The sequence below is a fragment of the Pecten maximus genome, chromosome 5, assembly GCF_902652985.1.
Source record: "Pecten maximus chromosome 5, xPecMax1.1, whole genome shotgun sequence".
Classification (NCBI taxonomy): Eukaryota; Metazoa; Mollusca; class Bivalvia; order Pectinida; family Pectinidae; genus Pecten; species Pecten maximus.
Window position 1 is genome coordinate 29,814,675 of NC_047019.1, and position 26,948 is coordinate 29,841,622.

At 36.7% G+C, this 26,948-nt stretch overlaps 1 protein-coding gene across 2 annotated transcripts in view; it reads left to right on the forward strand.

Moving 5' to 3' along the window:
- LOC117327760 (ATP-dependent RNA helicase HAS1-like) overlaps positions 1–26,136 on the forward strand; it is a 55,469-nt gene extending 29,333 nt beyond the window's left edge. For both annotated transcript variants that reach the window (XM_033884890.1, XM_033884891.1), the window contains exons 11-14: positions 588–740; positions 19,981–20,151; positions 23,569–23,746; positions 24,730–26,136. In XM_033884890.1, coding sequence (XP_033740781.1) covers positions 588–740; positions 19,981–20,151; positions 23,569–23,746; positions 24,730–24,857 — 630 coding nt within the window. In that variant the 3' untranslated portion in view covers positions 24,858–26,136. The remainder of the gene's footprint in view (positions 1–587; positions 741–19,980; positions 20,152–23,568; positions 23,747–24,729) is intronic.
- The last annotated feature ends 812 nt before the right edge of the window (positions 26,137–26,948 follow it).

The window sequence follows — 26,948 nt, forward strand, 5'->3', positions numbered from 1 at the left end:
ATATTGGTCATAATATCAACTCATGGAGAGCATGACCCATTGGTAAGTCGCTCAGTGATGAAGTGATTTTATACTTAGCTTTGATCAGGACTCTGTTCCTGTGACATGAAACAGCTTTATAAAGTATAGACAGAAAAGCTTGATATTTTCCACTTAGTTTTTTGCATAATTTCGTAAACATAATTTTGTTTTTAAGATATGACCAGTTTACTTGATCTGTATTTTGGTAGTGTCTTGTTTACTAGACATTATCCTTAGGCAGGCATTAAGGTCACGTAATCAACTAAAGAGATAATTTGCCTGGAGATGTAATAGGGTTTCATCTCTAGTAAACCTGGCCTGAAAACCCCAATATTTTCTGACCTTTTGAAACCAATTTACTCATCCATTTGAAATGTTTTAATAGTAATTTCAAAATTTTCATTGTTGTGTTCAATTTGTTTTCTCACTTGAGGAGACAAAATTAAGGGATGGAAAATTTTAACCACAATCATTAATTCCCAATTTGAAATGCCAGGTGACGTTGTTGAGGAAATGTTCAAGTAGGTAAAAAAGTTCCATGAATGATGATTTGACTTGTGTTACAGGGTAAGCAGAAACAACAGAAGCGAACACAGACATTCTTCCAGTTCTGTAATGCCACAGAGTCCATCTTGTTATGTACAGACGTGGCCGCCCGAGGTCTGGATATTCCCCGTGTGGACTGGATTGTCCAATATGATCCTCCCGATGATCCAAAGGTTAGTCTCTTAATCACTATTACCTGTTACTTCTGGACAGGTAAATCAAGTTATTACCAGTTTCTGTAACAGGTAATGGAACTATTACCTGTTTTCCTGGACAGGTAGGAAATGAACATGTGACAGCCATTTTTGTATCCTGTTATATAACTTGAAGGTTAAAAGGTCATTGCTACTGTTCCTTTAAATAGAAAATTGATTGAATTACACAAAACAAGCTCTAACTTTTTACATTGTGTACTGAATGCTGGTGAATGTCCAAAAAATAGTTTTACTGGTTTGACCGGTTTTTGTTCTGCCATTGTCAAACTCTCTAGCTAGAGAACAAATTAAAGCAACTATTCACACCACAATGATTAGGAGTTTTCTCTGCAGCCTCTCAATTTTAGAAATAAAGTGCACCATGATGTTGGGTACATTTCTGTGATAGCATGCATGCACATTTTGAAGTCAAGTCTCTACCAGAAAACACTGTTGTGCTACTGATAGCTATAGCTATTAAGTTAGCCTTTAACTCAACATAGACTAGTTTGTGTTTTCTATCTTCAAGCATCCTCAAAACAGCAGCATTATTGTCTTTATTTGTTTATGTTATTAGTTAGCAGACATGTCCCTTAACATTGTAAAATGTACCTGATGCTACTGTGGTGGTGTGCACAGTTTAGACCTTGGCTACAGGCATGGCCAGAACCATTTCAGTCTTTCAAACAATGCATATTTTTTACTGACACATAGCTACAGGAAAATGAAGATTGTTTCCTCTAATTGGAAGTCTTTATGAATGTTGTATGACATTTCTCAGTTGTATAATATTTCTGTGAATTAAGGAATAATGTTTCATAAAGACATCAGTTACTGTAGGCAGATCCCCACGATAACTAAAGCTGCAGGAACTGAAGTACACAAAAGAAGCTTTCTTGAGAGTAGGGAGATAAACTAATGCAGAAGCAGGTGCTTGTTGAACTCAAGACAACCTTGTTGTACAGTTTGTATTATCTTTAATTTCATTCAAACTCAGACAAGTTAAGTGCTTTTTCTTTGTTCAGCTTTCTGGGTTGAAGGTTATATATATATACCTCCTGTCCTTCATCAACAGTTTTTCCTGATGTTTGGTGGTGTAACTAACGCCTTGCTTATAATGTAAAACTTACATTTGACAAATCATAACATTGCGATACTTCAATAAAAATTGTACATAGTATTCTAGCAGTAGGTAAGGTGTTATATTACACAGGAGTGGTACTAGGACAGGTGTTCCTGAGTAGGAGGAGATAGAGGAAGTCATTGTCATGTCTGTCCGGAGAGGAGATTAATATAACAACTCCAATAGGATGTACTGTCATTGGTGCGAATGCCCTGTTCAGGTAGGACATAAACAACTCCAATAGGATGTACCCTGGTTAGTGTAAATGTCCTGTCCAGGAGGAACATGAACAACTCCAATAGGATGTACTCTGGTTGGTGTAAATGTCCTGTCCAGGTAGGACATTAACAACTCCAATAGGATGTACCCTGGTTGGTGTAAATGTCCTGTCTAGGAGGAACATTAACAACTCCAATAGGATGTACCCCATCTTCGCTAGCCAAGGCTTCTGATTACGTTACACTACACGAACCCTTGGCGGATATAGTCGTGTTCAAACCGTCACGCCCTGGAATCCCAGGGCATCCAATCAAATCGCGTTTTACACTCGGGCTTGGTTTCGCAGTAAACAAAAATTGCGGCACCCAGTACAGAGCTACAATGTCGACTATGTCATGGCATTTTACCTATATACAGAGACATACAATCTTTAGGGGAACATTCGCAGTGTTTGATAAATCTATTTAAGTCATTGATCACATATCTCATCGAAATGACACAAGCCTCCATGTGTGTTTGTTAACATCACAGATGAAGTAAATCGGTAACGCTCGTTTTGATTGGTCGAAAATTTCATGCGTAAAGAGTGGTAATTTTGGATCTCCGCTAGAGGGCCAGAACTGACGCCTATATCCGCCAAGGGTTCGTGTAGTGTAACGTAATAAGAAGCCTTGGCGAGCGAAGATGGATGTACCCTGGTTGGTGTATATGTCCTGTCCAGGAGGAACAATAACAACTCCAATAGGATGTACTCTGGTTGGTGTAAATGTCCTGTCCAGGAGGAACAATAACAACTCCAATAGGATGTACTCTGGTTGGTGTAAATGTCCTGTATAGGAGGAACATTAACAACTCCAATAGGATGTACCCTGGTTGGTGTAAATGTCCTGTCCAGGAGGAACATTACCTACTCCAATAGGATGTACCCTGGTTAGTGTAAATGTCCTGTCTAGGAGGAACATGAACAACTCCAATAGGATGTACTCTGGTTGGTGTAAATGTCCTGTCTAGGAGGAACATTAACAACTCCAATAGGATGTACCCTGGTTGGTGTAAATGTCCTGTCTAGGAGGAACAATAACAACTCCAATAGGATGTACCCTGGTTGGTGTAAATGTCCTGTCTAGGAGGAACATTAACATGCTCCAATAGGATGTACCTCTGGTTGGTGTAAATGTCCTGTCTAGGAGGAACAATAACAACTCCAATAGGATGTACCCTGGATTGGTGTAAATGTCCTGTCTAGGAGGAACATTACCTACTCCAATAGGATGTACTCTGGTTGGTGTAAATGTCCTGTCTAGGAGGAACAATAACAACTCCAATAGGATGTACCCTGGTTGGTGTTAATGTCCTGTCTAGGAGGAACATTACCTACTCCAATAGGATGTACCCTGGTTGGTGTAAATGTCCTGTCTAGGAGGAACAATAACAACTCCAATAGGATGTACCCTGGTTGGTGTAAATGTCCTGTCTAGGAGGAACATTACCTGCTCCAATAGGATGTACTCTGGTTGGTGTAAATGTCCTGTATAGGAGGAACAATAACAACTCCAATAGGATGTACCCTGGTTGGTGTAAATGTCCTGTCTAGGAGGAACATTACCTACTCCAATAGGATGTACTCTGGTTGGTGTAAATGTCCTGTCTAGGAGGAACAATAACAACTCCAATAGGATGTACCCTGGTTGGTGTAAATGTCCTGTCTAGGAGGAACATTAACAAGTCCAATAGGATGTACCCTGGTTGGTGTAAATGTCCTGTCTAGGAGGAACATTACCTACTCCAATAGGATGTACCCTGGTTGGTGTAAATGTCCTGTCTAGGAGGAACATGAACAACTCCAATAGGATGTACCCTGGTTGGTGTTAATGTCCTGTCTAGGAGGAACATTACCTACTCCAATAGGATGTACCCTGGTTGGTGTAAATGTCCTGTCTAGGAGGAACATTACCTACTTCAATAGGATGTACCCTGGTTGGTGTTAATGTCCTGTCTAGGAGGAACATTACCTACTCCAATAGGATGTACCCTGGTTGGTGTAAATGTCCTGTCCAGGAGGAACATTATCTACTCCAATAGGATGTACCCTGGTTGGTGTATATGTCCTGTCTAGGAGGAACATTAACTACTCCAATAGGATGTACTCTGGTTGGTGTAAATGTCCTGTCCAGGTAGGACATGAACAACTCCAATAGGATGTACTCTGGTTGGTGTAAATGTCCTGTCCAGGTAGGACAATGAACAACTCCAATATGGATGTACTCTGGTTGGTGTAAATGTCCTGTCTAGGAGGAACAATAACAACTCCAATATGGATGTACTCTGGTTGGTGTAAATGTCCTGTCCAGGTAGGACATGAACAACTCCAATAGGATGTACTCTGGTTGGTGTAAATGTCCTGTCCAGGAGGAACAATAACAACTCCAATAGGATGTACTCTGGTTGGTGTAAATGTCCTGTCCAGGTAGGACATGAACAACTCCAATATGGATGTACCCTGGTTGGTGTAAATGTCCTGTAGCCAAGAAGAGTTGACCAAGCTGATAGAATGTACATTAGCCTTGATAATTAATGTTGGTCTGAAAATAAAAACTAGATTTGTTGTACATGAATTCAAATGAAAAATGAAGGATATATTTTATACCGAAGTGTTAATTGTAGTTCATTTTCTGTATTGATGATGATATGCGTGTGTGAATATGTTTGGGAATGATGTTGTTTTTAAAAACAGCATGTTGCTATTGATAAGGCTAACTAAAAGAAAAGTTGTCCTTGAAAACAAGAAAAAGTAGGGGGGAAAAAGGCGAAAATTGTATTAGGTAATTCTTTCTAAACACTTCAGTCGCCAAATGGCCAAATAAAATATAACGTAAAGGAGATAAGGATGGGACATAAAAACAAAACTGATATGTAATCATCACACAATCAGGAGATGGGATTTAATGTCTCATTTAAAGAACACAGGCCGAGTGAGAATCGACCGTAAACTCTGCAGATTTGAGTTGAGAGATGAAAACCATTATTTACAGTGTTATCATTAGTGATACATTGTTTCATGTACACAGCAGTGATTAGCTCCATGTTCCTTCAATAACGCTAATGAGTTAGAGAATAATACAGATCTTTTACTTGAAATGAAAACAAAGCAAGCCTTGTAGTGCACAAATAACAGGTTGAAGATATTTCCTATTTGTGAGTGTTAGGTGCCAAATATGTTTATGTAGCGATGCTGTAATCAAAGTGAGTTTTCCTTTGAGATGCCGTCATGACCAGTTCTCTGCAGACTATGATGAAGTACACCTTTGATCCTTAATTGAGAAACTTGGGTTGTCTTTCTGAAGTTTTATTGGTGCTGCGGGAGTGTAATTGGGTTGCTTGGAGTTGCCTCCCCTTACTGTTTTATGCGGTAAGGTATCGCAGTGTACAGGTGTAACAGATACGATAAAGGAATTACGAGATATGTTTTCTCCTGCAGTGTAAGGTTGTATGTATTTCAGATTTGATAAGTTCCAAGCTTTATCATATCTCCGGCATTATAAAGTAAACCAATCTGCTTCGTATCATATATTTCATACAGACTCCTATTCCATCCTGATCAAGCTACTTGTATTTTACTCATTTATCAGATAATACACATACCAATAGATATTGTTAAAAATTTAAATACAATAAAAAATTAAAAATTTAAATACCATATAAAATAACTGGAATGAAAGCTATTTAAATGTCCTGTTTTTGTCAGCATCAGGATATGTCCCTGATCCTGAGGGGTCCTGTCCTTAATTGTATATGTTAATGGAAAACCATCCAAACCATTCATTGGCTCCAAAGAATTTTAATTAGAAGTCAACTGGGTTCAATGTAACACCATGTTAAATAGAAGCCTAGAAGACTTGGTAAAAGTTTAGCGGTAAATGAATTAACAGAATGTGTTCATTTCATCATTAATGGCCCAGAGTTAATGTCGGAAAGTGTGGGTCTATCAGGTTTTAAAGCAGCATGAAGGTGTGTCCATTAGAAGTTATGGTAGATTGGTGACTGATGCACACTTAATTGAGTTCCTGAAACTGTTCCACCAGAGTGAGGCTGCCTAGCACCTGTCATGTACAGTGGATTTTGGGCCCTGACAGACTACATCTAATCTAATTACATGGGCATCGCTGCACTAGTACACTGTTGTAGAACTTGTTGCTATCACCTTCCAGAAGTCATATGGGTCCTCTATTAACTCCTAACTGTAAAGAGGATGTATTAATTAGATAAAATCTTTGTTCAGTCTGACACTTTGTTTTATTAGATATGATATGTGTTAGTTCATTGTCATGTGTGATGTGAAAATAATGTTGTTTAAAACCACAATAACAGATAGAGGAAGGTGGGTACATGGACACTTCTTTGATGTCAGGAGAGAAAATGATACAAAACAGAAAAAAGGGATAAAAAGGGGAAGCAATATATAATGGAGAAGAAAGCAGAAAGGAGAGCTGAAATAAATTATTTTATAGGAAGAGAAACAAAGATAAGGAAGAGAGGCAATGACTATTATGAAGTAAGGCAATGATGATGAAGAGAGGCAATGATGATGAAGAGAGGCAATGAAGCAACAATAAGGAAGAGAGACAATGCTGCATTTAATAAAGGAAGAGAGGCATTGACAAGGAAGAGTGGCAAGAGTGATAAGGAAGAGAGGCAATGATAAGGAAGAGAGGCAACGATAATTAAGAGAGGCAGTGATAATGAAGAGGGGCAGTGATAATGAAGAGTGGCAATGATAATGAAGAGAGGCAGTGATAATGAAGAGAGGCATCGATGATAATAAGAGAGGCAACGATAAGAAAGAGAGACAATGATAATGAAAAGAGGTAATGATAATGAGGAGAGGCATCGATAATGAAAAGAGGCAATGATAATGAAGAGAGGCAATGATAATGAAGAGTGGCAATGATAATGAAAACAGGCAATGATAATGAAGAGATGCAATGATAATGAAGAGAGGCAATGATAATGAAGAGTGACAATGATAATGAAGAGTGACAATGATAATGAGGAGAGGCAATGAAGAGTGGTCATAATAAGGAAGAGGGGCAATGACAATGAAAAGTGGCAATGATAATGAAGAGAGGCAATGATAAGAAAGAGTGACAATGATAATGAAGAGAGGCAATGATAAGAAAGAGAGGCAATGATAATGAAGAGAGGCAATGATAATGAAGTGAGGCAATGATAATGAAGAGAGGCAATGATAATGAAGAGAGGCAATGATAATGAATAGTGGCATCGATAAGACAGAGAGGCAATGCTAATGAAAAGAGGTAATGATAATAAGGAGAGGCATCGATAATTAAGAGAGGCATCGATAATGAAGAGAGGCAACGATAATGAAAACAGGCAATGATAATGAGGAGAGGCAATGATAAGAAAGAGAGGCAATGATAATGAAGAGAGGCAATGATAATGAAGAGAGGCAACGATAATGAAGTGAGGCAACGATAATGAGGAGAGGCAGTGATAATGAAGAGGGGCAGTGATAATGAAGAGAGGCAGTGATAATGAAGAGTGGCAATGATAATGAAGAGAGGCAGTGATAATGAAGAGAGGCATCGATGATAATAAGAGAGGCAACGATAAGAAAGAGAGACAATGATAATGAAAAGAGGTAATGATAATGAGGAGAGGCATCGATAATTAAGAGAGGCAATGATAATGAAGAGGGGCACGATAAGAAAGAGAGACAATGATAATGAAGAGGGGCAATGATAAGAAAGAGAGACAATGATAAGAAAGATCTCGAGAGGCAATGATAAGAAAGAGAGGCAACGATAATGAAAAGAGTCAATGATAATGAAGAGAGGCAATGATAATGAAGAGAAGCAATGATAATGAAGAGAGGCAATGATAATGAAGAGTGGCAATGATAATGAAGAGAGGCAATGATAAGAAAGAGAGGCAACGATAATGAAAAGAGTCAATGATAATGAAGAGAGGCAATGATAATGAAGAGAAGCAATGATAATGAAGAGAGGCAATGATAATGAAGAGAAGCAATGATAATGAAGAGAGGCAATGATAATGAAGAGTGGCAATGATAATGAAAAGAGGCAACGATAATGAACAGAGGCATCGATAAGAAAGAGAGGTAATGATAATGAAAAGAGGCAACGATAATGAACAGAGGCATCGATAAGAAAGAGAGGTAATGATAATGAAAAGAGGCAATGATAATGAAAAGAGGCAATGATAATGAAGAGTGGCAGTGATGATGAAGAGAGGCAATGATAATGAAAGAGAGGCAATGATAAGAAAGAGAGGCAATGATAATGAAAAGAGGCAATGATAATGAAGAGTGGCAGTGATGATGAAGAGAGGCAATGATAATGAAAAGAGGCAATGATAATGAAGAGAGGCAATGATAATGAAGAGTGGCAATGATAATGAAAACAGGCAATGATAATGAAGAGATGCAATGATAATGAAGAGAGGCAATGATAATGAAGAGTGACAATGATAATGAAGAGTGACAATGATAATGAGGAGAGGCAATGAAGAGTGGTCATAATAAGGAAGAGGGGCAATGACAATGAAAAGTGGCAATGATAATGAAGAGAGGCAATGATAAGAAAGAGTGACAATGATAATGAAGAGAGGCAATGATAAGAAAGAGAGGCAATGATAATGAAGAGAGGCAATGATAATGAAGTGAGGCAATGATAATGAAGAGAGGCAATGATAATGAAGAGAGGCAATGATAATGAATAGTGGCATCGATAAGAAAGAGAGGCAATGCTAATGAAAAGAGGTAATGATAATAAGGAGAGGCATCGATAATTAAGAGAGGCATCGATAATGAAGAGAGGCAACGATAATGAAAACAGGCAATGATAATGAGGAGAGGCAATGATAAGAAAGAGAGGCAATGATAATGAAGAGAGGCAATGATAATGAAGAGAGGCAACGATAATGAAGTGAGGCAACGATAATGAGGAGAGGCAGTGATAATGAAGAGGGGCAGTGATAATGAAGAGAGGCAGTGATAATGAAGAGTGGCAATGATAATGAAGAGAGGCAGTGATAATGAAGAGAGGCATCGATGATAATAAGAGAGGCAACGATAAGAAAGAGAGACAATGATAATGAAAAGAGGTAATGATAATGAGGAGAGGCATCGATAATTAAGAGAGGCAATGATAATGAAGAGGGGCAGTGATAATGAAGAGTGGCAATGATAATGAAGAGAGGCAGTGATAATGAAGAGAGGCATCGATGATAATAAGAGAGGCAACGATAAGAAAGAGAGACAATGATAATGAAAAGAGGTAATGATAATGAGGAGAGGCATCGATAATTAAGAGAGGCAATGATAATGAAGAGGGGCAGTGATAATGAAGAGTGGCAATGATAATGAAGAGAGGCACGATAAGAAAGAGAGACAATGATAATGAAGAGGGGCAATGATAAGAAAGAGAGACAATGATAAGAAAGATCTCGAGAGGCAATGATAAGAAAGAGAGGCAACGATAATGAAAAGAGTCAATGATAATGAAGAGAGGCAATGATAATGAAGAGAGGCAATGATAATGAAGAGAGGCAATGATAATGAAGAGTGGCAATGATAATGAAGAGAGGCAACGATAAGAAAGAGAGGCAATGATAATGAAGAGAGGCAATGATAATGAAGTGAGGCAATGATAATGAAGAGAGGCATCGATAAGAAAGAGAGGTAATGATAATGAAAAGAGGCAACGATAATGAACAGAGGCATCGATAAGAAAGAGAGGTAATGATAATGAAAAGAGGCAACGATAATGAACAGAGGCATCGATAAGAAAGAGAGGTAATGATAATGAAAAGAGGCAACGATAATGAACAGAGGCATCGATAAGAAAGAGAGGTAATGATAATGAAAAGAGGCAATGATAATGAAAAGAGGCAATGATAATGAAGAGTGGCAGTGATGATGAAGAGAGGCAATGATAATGAAAGAGAGGCAATGATAAGAAAGAGAGGCAATGATAATGAAAAGAGGCAATGATAATGAAGAGTGGCAGTGATGATGAAGAGAGGCAATGATAATGAAAAGAGGCAATGATAATGAAGAGAGGCAATGATAATGAAGAGTGGCAATGATAATGAAAACAGGCAATGATAATGAAGAGATGCAATGATAATGAAGAGAGGCAATGATAATGAAGAGTGGCAATGATAATGAAAACAGGCAATGATAATGAAGAGATGCAATGATAATGAAGAGGGGCAATGACAATGAAAAGTGGCAATGATAATGAAGAGAGGCAATGATAAGAAAGAGTGACAATGATAATGAAGAGAGGCAATGATAAGAAAGAGAGGCAATGATAATGAAGTGAGGCAATGATAATGAAGAGAGGTAATGATAATGAAGAGAGGCAATGATAATGAATAGTGGCATCGATAAGAAAGAGAGGCAATGCTAATGAAAAGAGGTAATGATAATAAGGAGAGGCATCGATAATTAAGAGAGGCATCGATAATGAAGAGAGGCAACGATAATGAAAACAGGCAATGATAATGAGGAGAGGCAATGATAAGAAAGAGAGGCAATGATAATGAAGAGAGGCAATGATAATGAAGAGAGGCAACGATAATAAAGTGAGGCATCGATAATGAAGAGAGGCAACGATAATGAAAACAGGCAATGATAATGAGGAGAGGCAATGATAAGAAAGAGAGGCAATGATAATGAAGAGAGGCAATGATAATGAAGAGTGACAATGATAATGAAGAGTGACAATGATAATGAGGAGAGGCAATGAAGAGTGGTCATAATAAGGAAGAGGGGCAATGACAATGAAAAGTGGCAAAAATAAAGAAGATAGGTAATCAGATAAGAAGGAGTGGCCCCATTGACCTTGTGTTTATTACTCTACATCTGAAAATATCTTGATTGTTTGTTTGTTGTGTTAATTGTCATGCAAACAGCCAGGTCAGGGTTATTCGAGGTGGTGTTTCCTTAGTAATTGGTGGCTACCTAGCTCCCTGAACAAAATACAGAAGGCCCTTCACAGCGTCTTTCCCTTGACTAACCATGACAGCACAAAAAGTCAGTTTCTCAGCTTCCCCAGAAACACAAACCCTCACAGGTTTAGAGCATGGAACCACACATCTCCGATATTCATCTGAGGTTACATAAGGTGACACTATAACCAACTGTGATATGATAACATAATCCCAGAAATCATTTCACATAAAACAACTTGTTTAATAACCTGATTGGTAGCTACATGCAGCTCCAATACTGTCTAGGTGGTGTAAGTGGTGGGGGGGAGGGGGGGGGGGGGGGGGGGGGGGCTCTAATGTAGCCAGCTGTGAGCTAGGTCTTATGATGTTGGTGATGTAGATTCATTGATAATGTTAAAAACCATCCCCGGAAGAATTATTTCGTATAGGATATGACTTATTGATGTGCAGAATGACATATGCACCATACACCAAAATTTGGAAATCAACTGCATCCAGCTCAAAGAGTGTCTGGCAAAATCATAAAAATACATTAAGCCTACAAAAATCTTAATACCAAGAAAAATGATGTGAGTTTAAAACAAGAATGTTTGAAATGAAATTAATGCTTTTTGGCACACACAACTGTCTATTGCATTGTGTGATTTAGAAAATTTCAACAATAGCGACCTGTCTTTCTTTTGCTAATCTCAGCACAGTATACAACTATGCATCTTGTTAAAACATAATTAAGGCTGAAGAAAAATGTTTGCATGCTAGCAGTATTGTATTTTATCAGAACACTTTTTATTTCTTTTTCTTAGAAACAGAATTAGAATAAATAAGTGGTTGTTGTGCCTGCTGGCTATCACAGTTAATAAGCTACATATACTCTATATTTGTGAGCTATTTCATATCAATTTATGTTTAGAATTTATTTAGTTAGATGTTACTTGAAGCTGAATCAGTTTTCATCTGTTGAGCTAGAGTATCAAAGTAACAAATGCTGATTTTCTGAAATGCAAGAAGCACCTAGGTCAGAGATTTTTTTATGAGAAAGCTGGCTATGAAAAGCTGTTTATGTATCAGAATTCAAAAGAATAATTATCTGTCCCTCCGTCCACTCTTATTTCTATAGCATTACCTCAGCGATATATGCTGGATGGGAAATGTATGAGAATCATATATACCAATATGTGTGAATGACAGAATGTGGTGGGTTAAGTATTAGCCCTACATATATTCCTATATGACATATGAACCTTATGATATATGAAATGTACACAAAGAGAGACAATATAGACAAAGATTCCTGGCTTGTAACATACCAATAAAGATTTCCAATTTAAACTCTTTCATGGAGGTATTCATCTTGTCCTTGCAGCGACATGCATGTAACCTTTTTTTTTTTTCTTAACACAGTTATAACTTTTGGTAGCAGAATGCACTAGAAGTCCTAAGCTTCCCTATTGATACAAAAACTAAGAACTCCTTCAAATTTCATTTGCTGAAACCTTGCGGTCCAAATACCAGAATTCTTATTTGCATTAAGCTGATCTTAAAATGAACAGCATCCTACAGTCACTATAGCTAGTGATGCGTATTTCCCTACCACAATACATCTATTTTGTCAAGAACACAATGCTCCCTAGCTTTTACCGTGATCTTTTTATATTTAATTGAGAATATGATTTGGAACATACGTGTTGTGGGATTTTATAAAATTTGATGTTTAAAAATGCTGTTTGAAATGCATTTACACTTTAGGATTGAGATGACAGTGATTAGAGACCTGGAAACCTCGGCAGGTTTCACATAAATCTGTATTTCAACATTTGTAGAAGTTCCTAATGAGCTGTTCAGTCATGTGACATTTCCAATTTTGTTTTAAGGTTTAAACTTCTTTTTGTCATAAATATGCTGATGATTCAGGCTTTGGGTAAAACATAAGAATAATGCATACTCTTGATGATATTGTAGGTTTTTCGACAACCATGGTAATTATCTCATTGTTTTTATTTTGGGGCGAAAAGTTGTGTTCCAATATTGATGTACTGGAGGTTAGACCATTATTCATCAGCTGAATAAGCAGACCTAAGGGAGAGAACATGGGGTAGAGATTATCAACAGAGTAATGGAATAAAGGTCTTCATTTGGAAGGCAAAGGTCGTGTTTTGGAGCGAAATCACGATGTGGGAGCAGACATAATGATGTGCATGTTGGAGGGGACAAAAATCGTGTGTGTGGGTGGCCAATGGTCATGATGTGACGTGTATCTGAGGGTGAGAGCTAAGGTCATATGATGCATGTGCCTGGGAGTGGGGTGGGGGAGGACATGTTGTTTATTTGGTTGGGGGGGGGGGGGGGGGGGGGCAAATGTCATGGTGTGTGTGTGTGTGTGTGTGTGTGTTGTGAGGGAGCAAAGAGCATGATGTGGTAGCAGCTACTGATGTGGGATTCAGAGGCGTCATAGCAAAAAGTGGTAAAATGCAGCAGAGATGACGATTAGGTAAAGTGCATGATATGGTAATATATAAAGGTCAAAGTTTCCAGGTAAAAAATGACAGGGTGATGACAGAGATAGAACAAAAGGGTGCAGGTGATAACTTGGCAGCAAAAATGATAGATTTGGGTTTATATGGTAAGGACACTGAAGTGAGGATTTCAGGGTCAAGGCAGCGGTAAGACTCGGGTGAGACTAGGTGTCAATGACACGACAAGGCAATTTTGATCTGGTGTAATATAGTATTGTTGGAGTGTACATAGTATATCTGCAGGTATTGATTTAATGAGCATGAGCTGAATTTGTCTCTGCATCCATCAACCCATTTTCATTTCATATTGTAAATTTAGAATGAGCATGTCTAATTAATGGCATGTTGAAACATGACATTAATCAGGGTGTGGTTATAACTTGCTTTATAATGAGATTATTTCATTCATATTTGCTCAGGGTATAAAAACATAAGTCTTAGAATGATATTTCAAAGTTAAACAAATCTTTTCCAGTTACATTATTGATGAGAGACTGACACTAAGATATAACAAGATTAATCTGCACTTTACTTCATTTAGATAATGTTGATATTAATAATCTCTTGTCCCTTAATATTTCATTCCTGATACAATATAATGATATATATTAAGCCAAACCCTGTAAGTGTTCTCCGCAGTGCTTTAGGGCTAACACTGATTTATTCCTATGGAGCTTCAGAGCACCGTCAGATAACTATGGCAGAATACTTGATGTGTTTCTAACACATAATTTGTCACATCGGAATTTTTTGAAGTTAAAAATTACTCCAGAAATGATGTGAATCATTTATTCATTCAGTCCGTCAAAAAATTTAATTCTGAAGATTCAATTTATTCTGTATTCCTTTTGAATGTTTCTGCTTGTAAGGTTAGCAGCATTGGAATGCGAGCTGTGGGAATCAAATTTTGTCATGTTATAGAGTGGGTCGGAGGTTTGGATCAAGTCTATTGTCTCCTGTAGTTCTGTGGCTGATGACAAGGTTACAAGAAATGTCTCGTACTGCGTGACTGGCAGCTTCCCTGTTTAGAATGTAAATTTTAACATTTTAAGTGAAGGTGACCTTAGAGAGCTATATGCCATCTGATATGTTTACAAACATAGATAATTTCCTCAGCTGTATTTTGACCAAACTACCTTCTATAATTTTCACCTGATAGTTTGGTGTCTTTTACCTGGTTGACTGCTGTATTAAAAATCTAGTTCCTTTGTTACCTCTCCGCTGTTGTCTTTGTCTTGTTGAACTATTCTTTAACGTATTGATCTTGAAAGTCCCTGCATTCATGCATTTTCATGCATATGATAATGTCATTTTCTTCACTTGCTTAAAGGTTTAAATTTTCTGTTCAATATTCAGTTGTTGGTTTTTTTTGGGAGAAAAGGAAAAACTCCAGATCGAAATCATAGGGGAAATTTTGTGATGTTTTACTAGTTATCTATAAATAATAACAATGTTGACCGTGTACAAAGTTGGTGATCACCTGGTAGTTATTGAGGAGAAACTATCCTTATAAAGTTACACTTAATTAATACAGTTGTGTTCCTCTGATATATTTTGCATTGATATACATTTCCTAGAAAGTCTGACTCATTTTTTTTTATGTTACAGAATTATAATATCTTCTGATTTGTATTTGTTTGATGTTGAATTATAAAGTTCTGACTCATATTTGTTTGATGTTGAATTATATCTTCTGACTCATATTTGTTTGATGTTGAATTATAATATCTTCTGACTTGTATTGTTTGATGTTGAATTATAATATCTTCTGACTTGTATTTGTTTGATGTTGAATTATAATATCTTCTGACTTGTATTTGTTTGATGTTGAATTATAATATCTTCTGACTCATATTTGTTTGATGTCGAATTATATCTTCTGACTCATATTTGTTTGATGTTGAATTATAATATCTTCTGACTTGTATTGTTTGATGTTGAATTATAATATCTTCTGACTTGTATTTGTTTGCTGTTGAATTATAATATCTTCTGACTCATATTTGTTTGATGTTGAATTATAATGTCTTCTGACTTGTATTGTTTGATGTTGAATTATAATATCTTCTGACTCGTATTTGTTTGATGTTGAATTATAATATCTTCTGACTCATATTTGTTTGATGTTGAATTATAATATCTTCTGACTTGTATTTGTTTGATGTTGAATTATAATATCTTCTGACTCGTATTTGTTTGATGTTGAATTATAATATCTTCTGACTTGTATTTGTTTGATGTTGAATTATAATATCTTCTGACTCATATTTGTTTGATGTTGAATTATAATATCTTCTGACTTGTATTTGTTTGATGTTGAATTATATCTTCTGACTTGTATTTGTTTGATGTTGAATTATTATATTGTTTTACTCGTATTTGTTTGATGTTGAATTATTATATCTTCTGACTTGTATTGTTTGAAGTTGAATTATAATATCTTCTGACTTGTATTTGTTTGATGTTGAATTATAATATCTTCTGACTCGTATTTGTTTGATGTTAAATTATAAAGTTCTGACTCATATTTGTTTGATGTTGAATTATAATATCTTCTGACTCATATTTGTTTGATGTTGAATTATAATATCTTCTGACTTGTATTGTTTGATGTTGAATTATTATATCTTCTGACTTGTATTGTTTGATGTTGAATTATTATATCTTCTGACTTGTATTTGTTTGATGTTGAATTATAATATCTTCTGACTCTAACATTTCACTATTATTCCTTTGATGTTTAATATTTCATCTCCTCGGTACAGTAATAATGTTATCTATGATATCTAGCGGTATTCCTTGCTGGGTTGCAAACACATCATGTCTGTGTGTCCTAAAAGACAACTAATTTACACAAAGACATAATAGAATCCATAAATTATTTTTTAAAAATGTAAATTATCCCGTACAGAATTTTCAAGGTCCATTTTCCATGCTATCAGAAACTTTTCCCTTTTCGATGGCTGAAAAGTGAAATTCCCCAGGCTTTTAATACTGAGTGATTGATGTGATTGTGTCACACTTGAGACCATAGTGTGACTTGGCAGAGTGTTAGGGATATGGAAATATCGGCCATTGTGACTCAACATGCAAACCTTAACATTCCCATGCACATAAAGCAGTGATCTTGATTGTGCATAAACCATGCTACGGTTGCATGGTCCATCAACCTCCTCTTTGTAAGGCCCTTGAGGAGATGAGGTGTTTAACAGGCACATTGTGTCCTGCACCACTCACCCCCACCCCTCTATCACTAGTCCACGGCGAACTTCTTGTATGAGATTTTAATTATTACTTTTCTAATTTACAAGCAGAATCTTTCATATGAAGTGTCTGCATCAGATTTTTTAAGTTTTATCCAAAATTTACAAATTTTGTATCATAGACAATGCCTTTCATCAGGATTGTGATTCCTATAGTTCAAAGAATAAAAAAGGATAATAAATTGTTTATGATTAAGTATTCACTATTTCTCCTAATAACACAATTCTGAAATGATCTACTAAATATACTCCCCAAATCTGAAATACAGTATGAACAATAGATGACTTGAATGGATACTATAAAGAAAAACACACAGATATTGAATTGTTGTAGTCAGTAGTAGCTACGTCACAGTGCCCAAGGTACATCATGAGTTCAAGGCCTGGCTGGAGCACGAGTCATAGTGCCCAAGGTACATCATGAGTTCAAGGTCTGGCTGGAGCACGAGTCAAAAGTTGTCCTCCTTTGTCTTTCAGATATGTTCTGTGTATATGTTTGTTCATGTTTAATTCAATAGAGCAGGCTGATACCATGTTGCAGATTTGATGGCAAGTCTGAATATGAATCGTTACATGTTTGTAATATTATAGCTTCCGAAAACGGAGAACAAGAAAAATTGGAAATGAGTTTGAAGTATTGGTCCCTTGGCTTTACTGTTGTTATTAGCTGACATATTGAATTCACCCTGTAGTTTGAAGTTTTTTTTTCTGCTGATGAGCAGTTTCCATCTGTGATGGGGATTTTAACACCCATTTTACAGTCTAAGATGGAATGTGTTCAATGTCGGAATCATGACCATCAACTGACAGAAAAACCACCATCTTGAGTGCAGTATGCCATCATTTTTGGTGCTTAAATATGTTTCGATTTGAAATAGACAAGGTAATAGTCACACATTCTGAAGCTGCTTCGTAATGTTATTATACCAGTGGGAACACATGCCATGGCTGTTTGGAAATTCCACTGAAGTATTTTTCTCATTCATAGGCCAACAAAGAATTTCACTGAATTTAACAGTTGTCACTTGATTTGAAATTTATGGTATGGAAGTGTCACTTATGACGGAAACATCAGAAATACTTACATTTTTTAGTGTTACGTGCTTTGGCACTGTGTTGGTATAATCTACTATACATTTATCATACAATATGTTTCTTTCAACTCACTTGGGGATTCATGGTTTTACTGTTTTCAAGACAAAAACAACATTCGCTCAACTGATAACAGGTCATAGTGAGGAAATAGACATTTGTCTGATATTTATGAGATGTATGATAGAAGTCATTAGTTGAGACTCCGATAGCTCATGCATTGCTTTTCCTACACACCATCAATCACAAGCATTGCTGGAGGTTAAAACATCTACTTCACTTCATGCTGAAAGCCATCTTTTCATTCAACCAAAATTTAGGAAAGCAAAAGATAAATAATACTATACAACAGAACTTGATATATTTACACTGTTGAGAAAATCCAGCACTACATCAACCTCTGCTGCGAGGACTTCTTACTGAAAGCCCTCTAATTGCTGTAAATACTGCGTAAATTAGCTGCACAGTTACTGCTGTTAGGCTGTTCGTGAGAATGTGTTATTTAGATCTGTATACCCTGATTGGAGAGTGCTCATCACACTACAATGATGCACTCGTTCGCTTTTATTGGTCCGTCGCAAATGAGCATTTAGCAGTAATTGTTTGAGTTTGGTGTTTGCAACCAGTGACAAATTGATAGCTCATAAATAAGTACAATTATTTTGCATTTCATCATTAAAGTATTTTGATGAGCAAGAACCTACAGAATTTATTGTGCATTTAAATGTTTGAATTAGGAGAGAGAACTGTAATTGCTTTTGTAACTTCGATAATAATACATTGTTGGTATGGCATTGTTCTGCCAGTAAGTATACACAGGGGAAACTCGTCTTGTGGGACATTAAACCCAAGATGATTATAGACTAAAATCTCTTTGCAGATGTAGAAATATACGGTTGTGATTGTAGGAAAATTGAAAAGAATAAGAAAAAACTAATTTGGAAAAGAAAAAAGGGGAAAGGAGGGGGGGGGGGGGGGGGGGGGGCAGTGGTTTACAAAAAAGACCAAAACTAACTATAATTAGCCATATTGACATATAAGCAGGAACTTTTTTGATAACACAGTATGTACAGGTTTCAGACCAAGGTAATATCTAGCTAGGAATGTTCAAGGGGAGAAATGATGTCTTATCTTATTTTAACTGATGAGGAATCAGTGGGTATAGGTCTGATGACAAGGAATCAGTGGGTATAGATCTGATGACAAGGAATCAGTGGGTATAGATCTGATGACAAGGAATCAGTGGGTATAGATCTGATGACAAGGAATCAGTCGGTATAGATCTGATGACAAGGAATCAGTGGGTATAGATCTGATGACAAGGAATCAGTCGGTATAGATCTGGTGACAAGGAATCAGTGGGTATAGATCTGATGACAAGGAATCAGTGGGTATAGATCTGATGACAAGGAATCAGTCGGTATAGATCTGGTGACAAGGAATCAGTGGGTATAGATCTGATGACAAGGAATCAGTGGGTATAGATCTGATGACAAGGAATCAGTGGGTATAGATCTGATGACAAGGAATCAGTGGGTATAGATCTGGTGACAAGGAATCAGTGGGTATAGATCTGATGACAAGGAATCAGTGGGTATAGATCTGATGACAAGGAATCAGTGGGTATAGATCTGATGACAAGGAATCAGTGGGTATAGATCTGATGACAAGGAATCAGTGGGTATAGATCTGGTGACAAGGAATCAGTGGGTATAGATCTGATGACAAGGAATCAGTGGGTATCTGGTGACAAGAAATCACTGGGTATAGATCTGGTGACAAGGAATCTGTGGGTATAGATCTGGTGACAAGGAATCTGTGGGTATCTGTTGACAAGGAATCAGTGGGTATAGATCTGATGACAAGGAATCAGTTGGTATCTGGTGACAAGGAATCTGTGGGTATAGATCTGGTAACAAGGAATCAGTGGGTATAGATCTGATGACAATGATCTGATGATAATTTTCTATTTTAAGTAATCTAAATCTGAAAAACTAACTTTGGTGTTGCAGGAATACATCCACAGAGTTGGGCGGACAGCAAGAGGAGATGGGGGAATCGGCCATGCCCTTCTCATTCTGCGTCCTGAAGAGCTTGGCTTTCTTCGCTACCTCAAACATGCCAAGGTACCACTGAACGAGTTCGAGTTTTCCTGGAGCAAGATCTCAAATATACAGCCACAGGTAAAAATATTAACATGCTGATGACTAATTGCTACATTTTTGTCCTCAAACTTCATTCATGTGGGCCGCGTTGGCCGAGTAGTTAAGGTGTCCCTTCGCTTTATCACTAGCCCTCCACCTCTGGGTTGCGAGGTCGAAACCAACGTGGAGCAGTTGCCTGGTACTGACTGTAGGCCAGTGTTTTTTCTCCAGTTACTCCGGCTTTCCTCCACCTCCAAAACCTAGCATGTCCTTAAATGACCCTGGCTGTTAATAGGACGTTAAACAAAATAAACTAAACAATTTCATGTGTAGGTTCCCCTTGGTACCTAGTTTTGCCAATTTAAGTAAGATTTCCCATCTGGAAAAGAAAATGACAGACAGTCAGCCATCTTGGATTATGATGAGAATTGAAGTTTGTTAGAGCTTCATTTTTGAAAAGTGCAGGAGGGATGTTTCTTCAACGTCACATGAACATTCAACTTGTCCTTGTTATGAGATTATTAAGAGGAAAAGAAGAAAGAAGGGGACCTAGAGAGAAGATCAGTCTGATAAAACCATTAAAAACTATTCAATGCAGTCAATGGTGGGGCCAAGATCCCTCTGGGTTTTCTTGTTGAATCTCGGGTTCTAATGTCGTCACTCCTCTATCACTTGTGCTATTCATGATCAGGTCAACTTCTTGGTTTCCAGGTATTACAGGAAGTATACAGTTCAACTGTACATGTCTTTGTTTTCCTGTTTGTTGTCCTCTGGATGTTTGCAACAGTGTGAAATCTTGTAAGAAAATGAATTTTGATTTATTTCTAATAAAATTTGATATAATTTCCCCCAAAAAACACTCAAACCCCAAATTCCTATAGATTTATGTTTTTACGAAAACACTAATTATTAACACGATACCAAAAAATATTAACATGATTCCAAAAGTATTCTGCTATATGCATTGTATCTTGTAAGCATGTTTGTGAAAATATGAGACATTTACAGAAATGTATTAAGGAAAGTCTTACCAGTGGGAAGTTTGATGAAGGCGAAAGCTAAAAATTGAGTTGTCTAGACAAATCTACTCAAGTCGAACATAGGAGACAAATGGAGAAGAAAAAAAACACACATGCTGGTGAGATGAAATAAATCCTCGTCAGAAATCTAATACAGAAATGGAACTGGAAAGATGATAACTTATTTCACAGTGCAAAATGATGTGTCTATTTTTACTGAATACATCTAGCTGTTTCTACAAGCTATTCCATTAAGGTTAGCCTTGTAATGGGTGGCACATCTCAATCAGGAACAACCTTTTAATGAACAACATTTTCTCTGTTTCTACAAAGTATTCCATTAAGAGCTGGCCTTATAATGGACGCACACCCCTGGATCTAGTGTTACGCCTTGGCATTAGATCGCCTTGGCATCAGATCGAGCTTCATCCACTTTGCAACAAAACCTATCTTTCTTCAAGATTGATGATGTTTTTAGGAAACCTGTTACGACCAGAGTCAATTACTATGGATTACACTTATATTGTGGCCAAACCTATTTATTACCCTCCAGCAAATTACTGCACTTTTTGTCTGCAGAACAGCTAGTGATTAAATATCCTGTTTGGTAATGTTCGTCTTTAAACAGAAATATAGTCTTAAAGCAGTGTTCCTTGTGGTGTTGTGGAATGAATCACTCTGTATGAACAAAGGAAATCAGTAAAATTGTGATTAAAATTCTCACTTTCCAACTAGTCTGTGGTGATTGTAGTTTCATTTCCAAATAAATTAATTTAAGAGGTTCAGCTGTATTTCAACATGTATGGTATTTGTCTGTAAAATCAAATTAAAAGTGAATAGTTTGGTAAACATTAAATAAAAATAAAGAGATTTACAGGTACACTATCCATACTTATTACATTATAATTAAATAAATTTACCAGCCTGCCCAACCCAGGTTTATACAAGTTTCCCCATGGCTATTGCGGATCAATTCTGCTGCGAAGTTGTGGAAATCCTCTTTTTATAGTCCTGTTTATGTCACAATCAACACTACCATGTTTAATCTTATATCCCAATTCTCCTGTGAATTGGAGGCAGAACAGAGTAAAAATAAATTTTTGAAATTAGGTTTGTTTTAAGGCTTATTGATGTTCTTCACATGTCATTATAAATTAAGGATTAGATTTCAGAAGCTTAAATAAAACTTAATTGATAATGATTTTAATTCAAGTTTAAAGATTTGAAGATAACTATTAAACAGATTATTGTGAGGGAATCCTCAAGTGGACATTAATTTTCATATATTTTTTTTTCTAAGATACTGACTGACTGAAATAAGAATTAAGTCAGGTTTGAAAATCATTGTACAGGTTGATATAAACTATGAGAAGGCCAAGGGTTTGAGGAGCTTTGTATTTATGTACACAATGGGCAAGGTAAGGTTTGAGGGGCCTTGTATTTATATATACAATGGGCAAGGTAAGGTTTGAGGGGCTTTGTATTTATGTACACATTGGACAAGGCAAGGTTTGAGGAGCCTTGTATTTATGTACACAATGGACAAGGCAAGGTTTGAGGGGCGTTGTATTTATGTACACAATGGACAAGGCAAGGTTTGAGGGGCCTTGTATTTATGTACACAATGGGCAAGGTAAGGTTTGAGGAGCCTTGTATTTATACATGTATATACAATGGACAAGGCAAGGTTTGAGGGGCCTTGTATTTATTTACACAATGGACAAGGCAAGGTTTGAGGGGCGTTGTATTTATGTACACAATGGACAAGGCAAGGTTTGAGGAGCCTTGTATTTATGTACACAATGGACAAGGCAAGGTTTGAGGGGCGTTGTATTTATGTACACAATGGACAAGGCAAGGTTTGAGGGGCCTTGTATTTATGTACACAATGGACAAGGCAAGGTTTGAGGGGCGTTGTATTTATGTACACAATGGACAAGGCAAGGTTTGAGGGGCGTTGTATTTATGTACACAATGGACAAGGCAAGGTTTGAGGGGCCTTGTATTTATGCACACATTGGACAACGCAAGGTTTGAGGGGCCTTGTATTTATATATACAATGGACAAGGCAAGGTTCATGGAGCCTTGTACAGAGATGACCTTTGTATAGATATTGAAACAAATAAACAAGGCCAGGTTTTAGGAGCCTTGTATAGATATACAAAATGAACAAGTCTGGGGTTGAGGAATTTTGTAAAGATATACAGAATAAAAAGAGCCAGGTTTGAGGAGCTTTGTATTGTCATACAAAATGAGCAAGGCTCGGTTTGAGGAGCCTCGTACATATATGTGGAGCCTTGTACGGATATCCACTGAAATAATCTGGCCAGGTTTGAGAAGTCTTCTACATATATTCACCATGAACAATGCCAGGTTTCAGGTGTTTCATCATTTATCTTTGATGATTAATTAATTTTAACATGATTTTTTTTTCAGTTGGAGAAGCTGATTGAGAAAAACTATTTCCTGAACAAGTCGGCAAAGGAGGCATACAAAGCCTATGTGAGAGCCTATGCCTCACATGGTTTGAAGAACATTTACGATGTCAACAGTCTTGACCTACTGAAGACAGCCTTGTCATTTGGCTTCAAAGTGCCACCTTTTGTAGATTTGGGTATCCTTTTTGTGAATCTCTGTGTAAAAAGAGTTTCTTTATGAAAAAATAACTTTTGTTCAATTTTAGCTCCCCCACAGGACGAACCCCAGAGGAGCTAGTGCCTTACCCTGGTGTCGGCGTCCCTTAGACAGTTAGTTTAAAGTTATTTATAAAATATTGTTGTGTCCATTCTAATGAAGATGCAACTGTGTTATTTGACTTGACATTTGACTTAGTTTTTTTAAAAACTTTAAACTTAGCCACAGCATGGTTACTATATGAGGTAGGGTTTTTATGACAGTTGCATTTCCATTGGTACTACATTGGTGACCTGCTGAACTTGACTATGACCTTTGGCCGTCTTTTAAAAACTAATTCAGGATTTCAACTCACTCAGAGAGCTTGGTTGTCTTCTAGCAACTCTTTTTAACTCTCTTTTGTTCCATGAAGATATAAAAAACATTTTGAATCATCTGTAGCAGTATATCAATGATATTGTTATACACACTTTATACATTTAATGCTATTACTCAAAAAGACATATTAAAATTTTATTTAAGACGCCTTTATGTCATTACCTACAATAAGTTATCTTGTGATACTTGAATGCATTATACACTTAAATATTCATAGCCCATAAGTAGCAGGACAGTAACATAGAAACGATCCCTTTTATATCTTTGTATTACACATCAACAGAATCACATAACTCATTGTTTCACTGAACTATTAATTCTTCTAACCACGATTTGACAGTGTACCATATATAAGTAAAAATGGTTGATTCATATCAGACAAGAACTATTGAAAATGGTTTACTGACAAAGTAGGCAATAGAAAACGGGGAAAAAGATTCCTTGTTGAAAAAGAGGAAATGAAAAATTAGGATATTTCAATTGTTACAATTAAAGGTTTAACATCAACAAACGAGATTTACAAGTGATGTGCTAAGGAAGGAAATAGAAAAAAAATTAGTATACCATTCCTTAACTCGTTCCTAGAAGTCTACGGCAGCAAAAGTAAGAAGGTCCAGAAGCGAGGAGGAGGGGGAGGAGGAGGCTTTGGCTACCAAAAACCACAGAAACACAACAGCAAAAAATTTGTGTACAAACAAGTCAAGAAGAGATAGGGGACTGGCCCATGATGTATTTGTATCATGTGGGAATCAATACGGCAACTAAGATCTGTAATGGAAAACATGTAAAAAAGAAACAGAAGAACATGCCTTGTATGACTGTGGAGTTTCATCCGGATATGAGGAGATATCACAAGGAATAATGGTACACCAGACAGAAGTTGTCTTTTTAGTGCATCAGATGTTTTTAAACATCTTGAACGTTCAAAATTTTCATCGTTGTCATTAAGACTACGGTTTAGCCTTTGAACATATCTGATACAAAGATAAAAACAATGGTTTTACTAAACTGAAATATAACAAATATGTGCGTTATGGTCATTATAATGGAACAAAAGAATCTGGATTTACATATTTAGAGAGAACGATAGTATAATTTTCCAGTATGTAACGTCATGATTTAAATATTTCAGTTAAAACAATGGCCATTTCCTAGTTGATGTACATACTTGATTCATTTAGGAATTTTAGCCAACAAACTTAAGGGTCTTTTTCGTTACAAACGTCTTCAATTTTCAGCCATAACTTCAGGGCAATGAGGAAACAAATAGCCCATACAAGTAATTGTATTTGTTTAACTTAACTATAGACGCAGTAAACATGGAATCAATTGCTAGATATGCATGGAATTATTAAATATCTGATAGAATGAAAACAAACTAGACGTAGCAGACAGTTTGGTTTATTGGAAACTGCAGCGTAAGTATCGACATGGCTGCGATGAACGGTGCAAAGCAGATTAAGCTAGAACTACTTGTGATATAAAATGCACATTCAGAACATCGTAGAGAATATTATGTTGATACCGAAATCACGATCAGGACAACATAAAACAATGTGAAGGATAATATAAAGTGCGCAATGAAAATATTGTATAGATTGGAGTTAATGGTCATACAAGAAAACAGTGCACGCAATCACATGGCTGGCCTTCTGGTAAGCCTTTCACGTAGGAACAACCGATGTACCATTACATGTCATTAGTGTAATTAAACATCAAATGTTACATAGTTACGTATTTAACGTTATGGTTTATATAACGGTGTAATGTTATTTCAAATGTATCGATAAATTTACTATTTTGGTTGTTAAATTATATCATTAGTTTTACAGTACACCAATCGAAATGAAAAGAGAACACCAAATCACATGAAACAAACGTATTATTATATTTTATGTATACAGTTGAATGTTTAACAACACGGTAGTGTAAAACGTAAAGTCTTCTGTTGATGAATGAACTTTTAAATAAAATCTACTGGGGAGAATGTCATATTGTTTTGTTTGTTCATACAAATGCGGTACTATAAATCGGCAAAAGTTCCGGCCTATCACAAGGAGACTTAACACGAACATACCGCAGCCTCCCAAAACACACATACGCACTCACCACACGCATACATGTCGCACGCACGGGAGGCCGTCTTTAAATGACCTTAGCTGTTAATAGGACGTTAAACAAAATAAACCAAACCAAACCAAAGTCTTCTTGAAAACGATTCCAAAATCTTAATTTAACTGAAAGCTTTACGGTAGAAATTATTCCCAATGCGTTTGGCTGCCCCTCTGTTTGTTTGTTTTTGTTTAACGTCCTATTAACAGCCAAGGTTATTTAAGGACGTGCCAGGTTTTAGAGCTGCCCCTAGCTCCACCTCAAAGTGAATGTAAATCGTACTGTGTGTACCGTATCTGACCTGTGATTCTGTCCCCGTTTACATAAATCACTAGCACGTGCGAGAGGACACGGAAATAACCTGAATTCGAAAGTTCTTATCTTTATGTTCATCGAAAGTAATAAATGAGTTCAATGTAATTCATCTTGTCGATTCAGACAGTAAAACTTTCATTATTCTTCCCGAAACAAATTCAGCATTTCTTATTTACTGTACTGCTAGAAATAGTGTCTCTTTCATCAGACTACAAAAGAAATTTGCGATACCTTTCATAGATCAATCAGGGGGAAGCAATTAGATGAAGCAACTGGACATTAACCTCTGTAAACTAAATATAGAAGCACTATTACACCGGATCACGCACTCGTAAACAACATCTATTGACACATGCACCTGATGGTGACCATTGGCA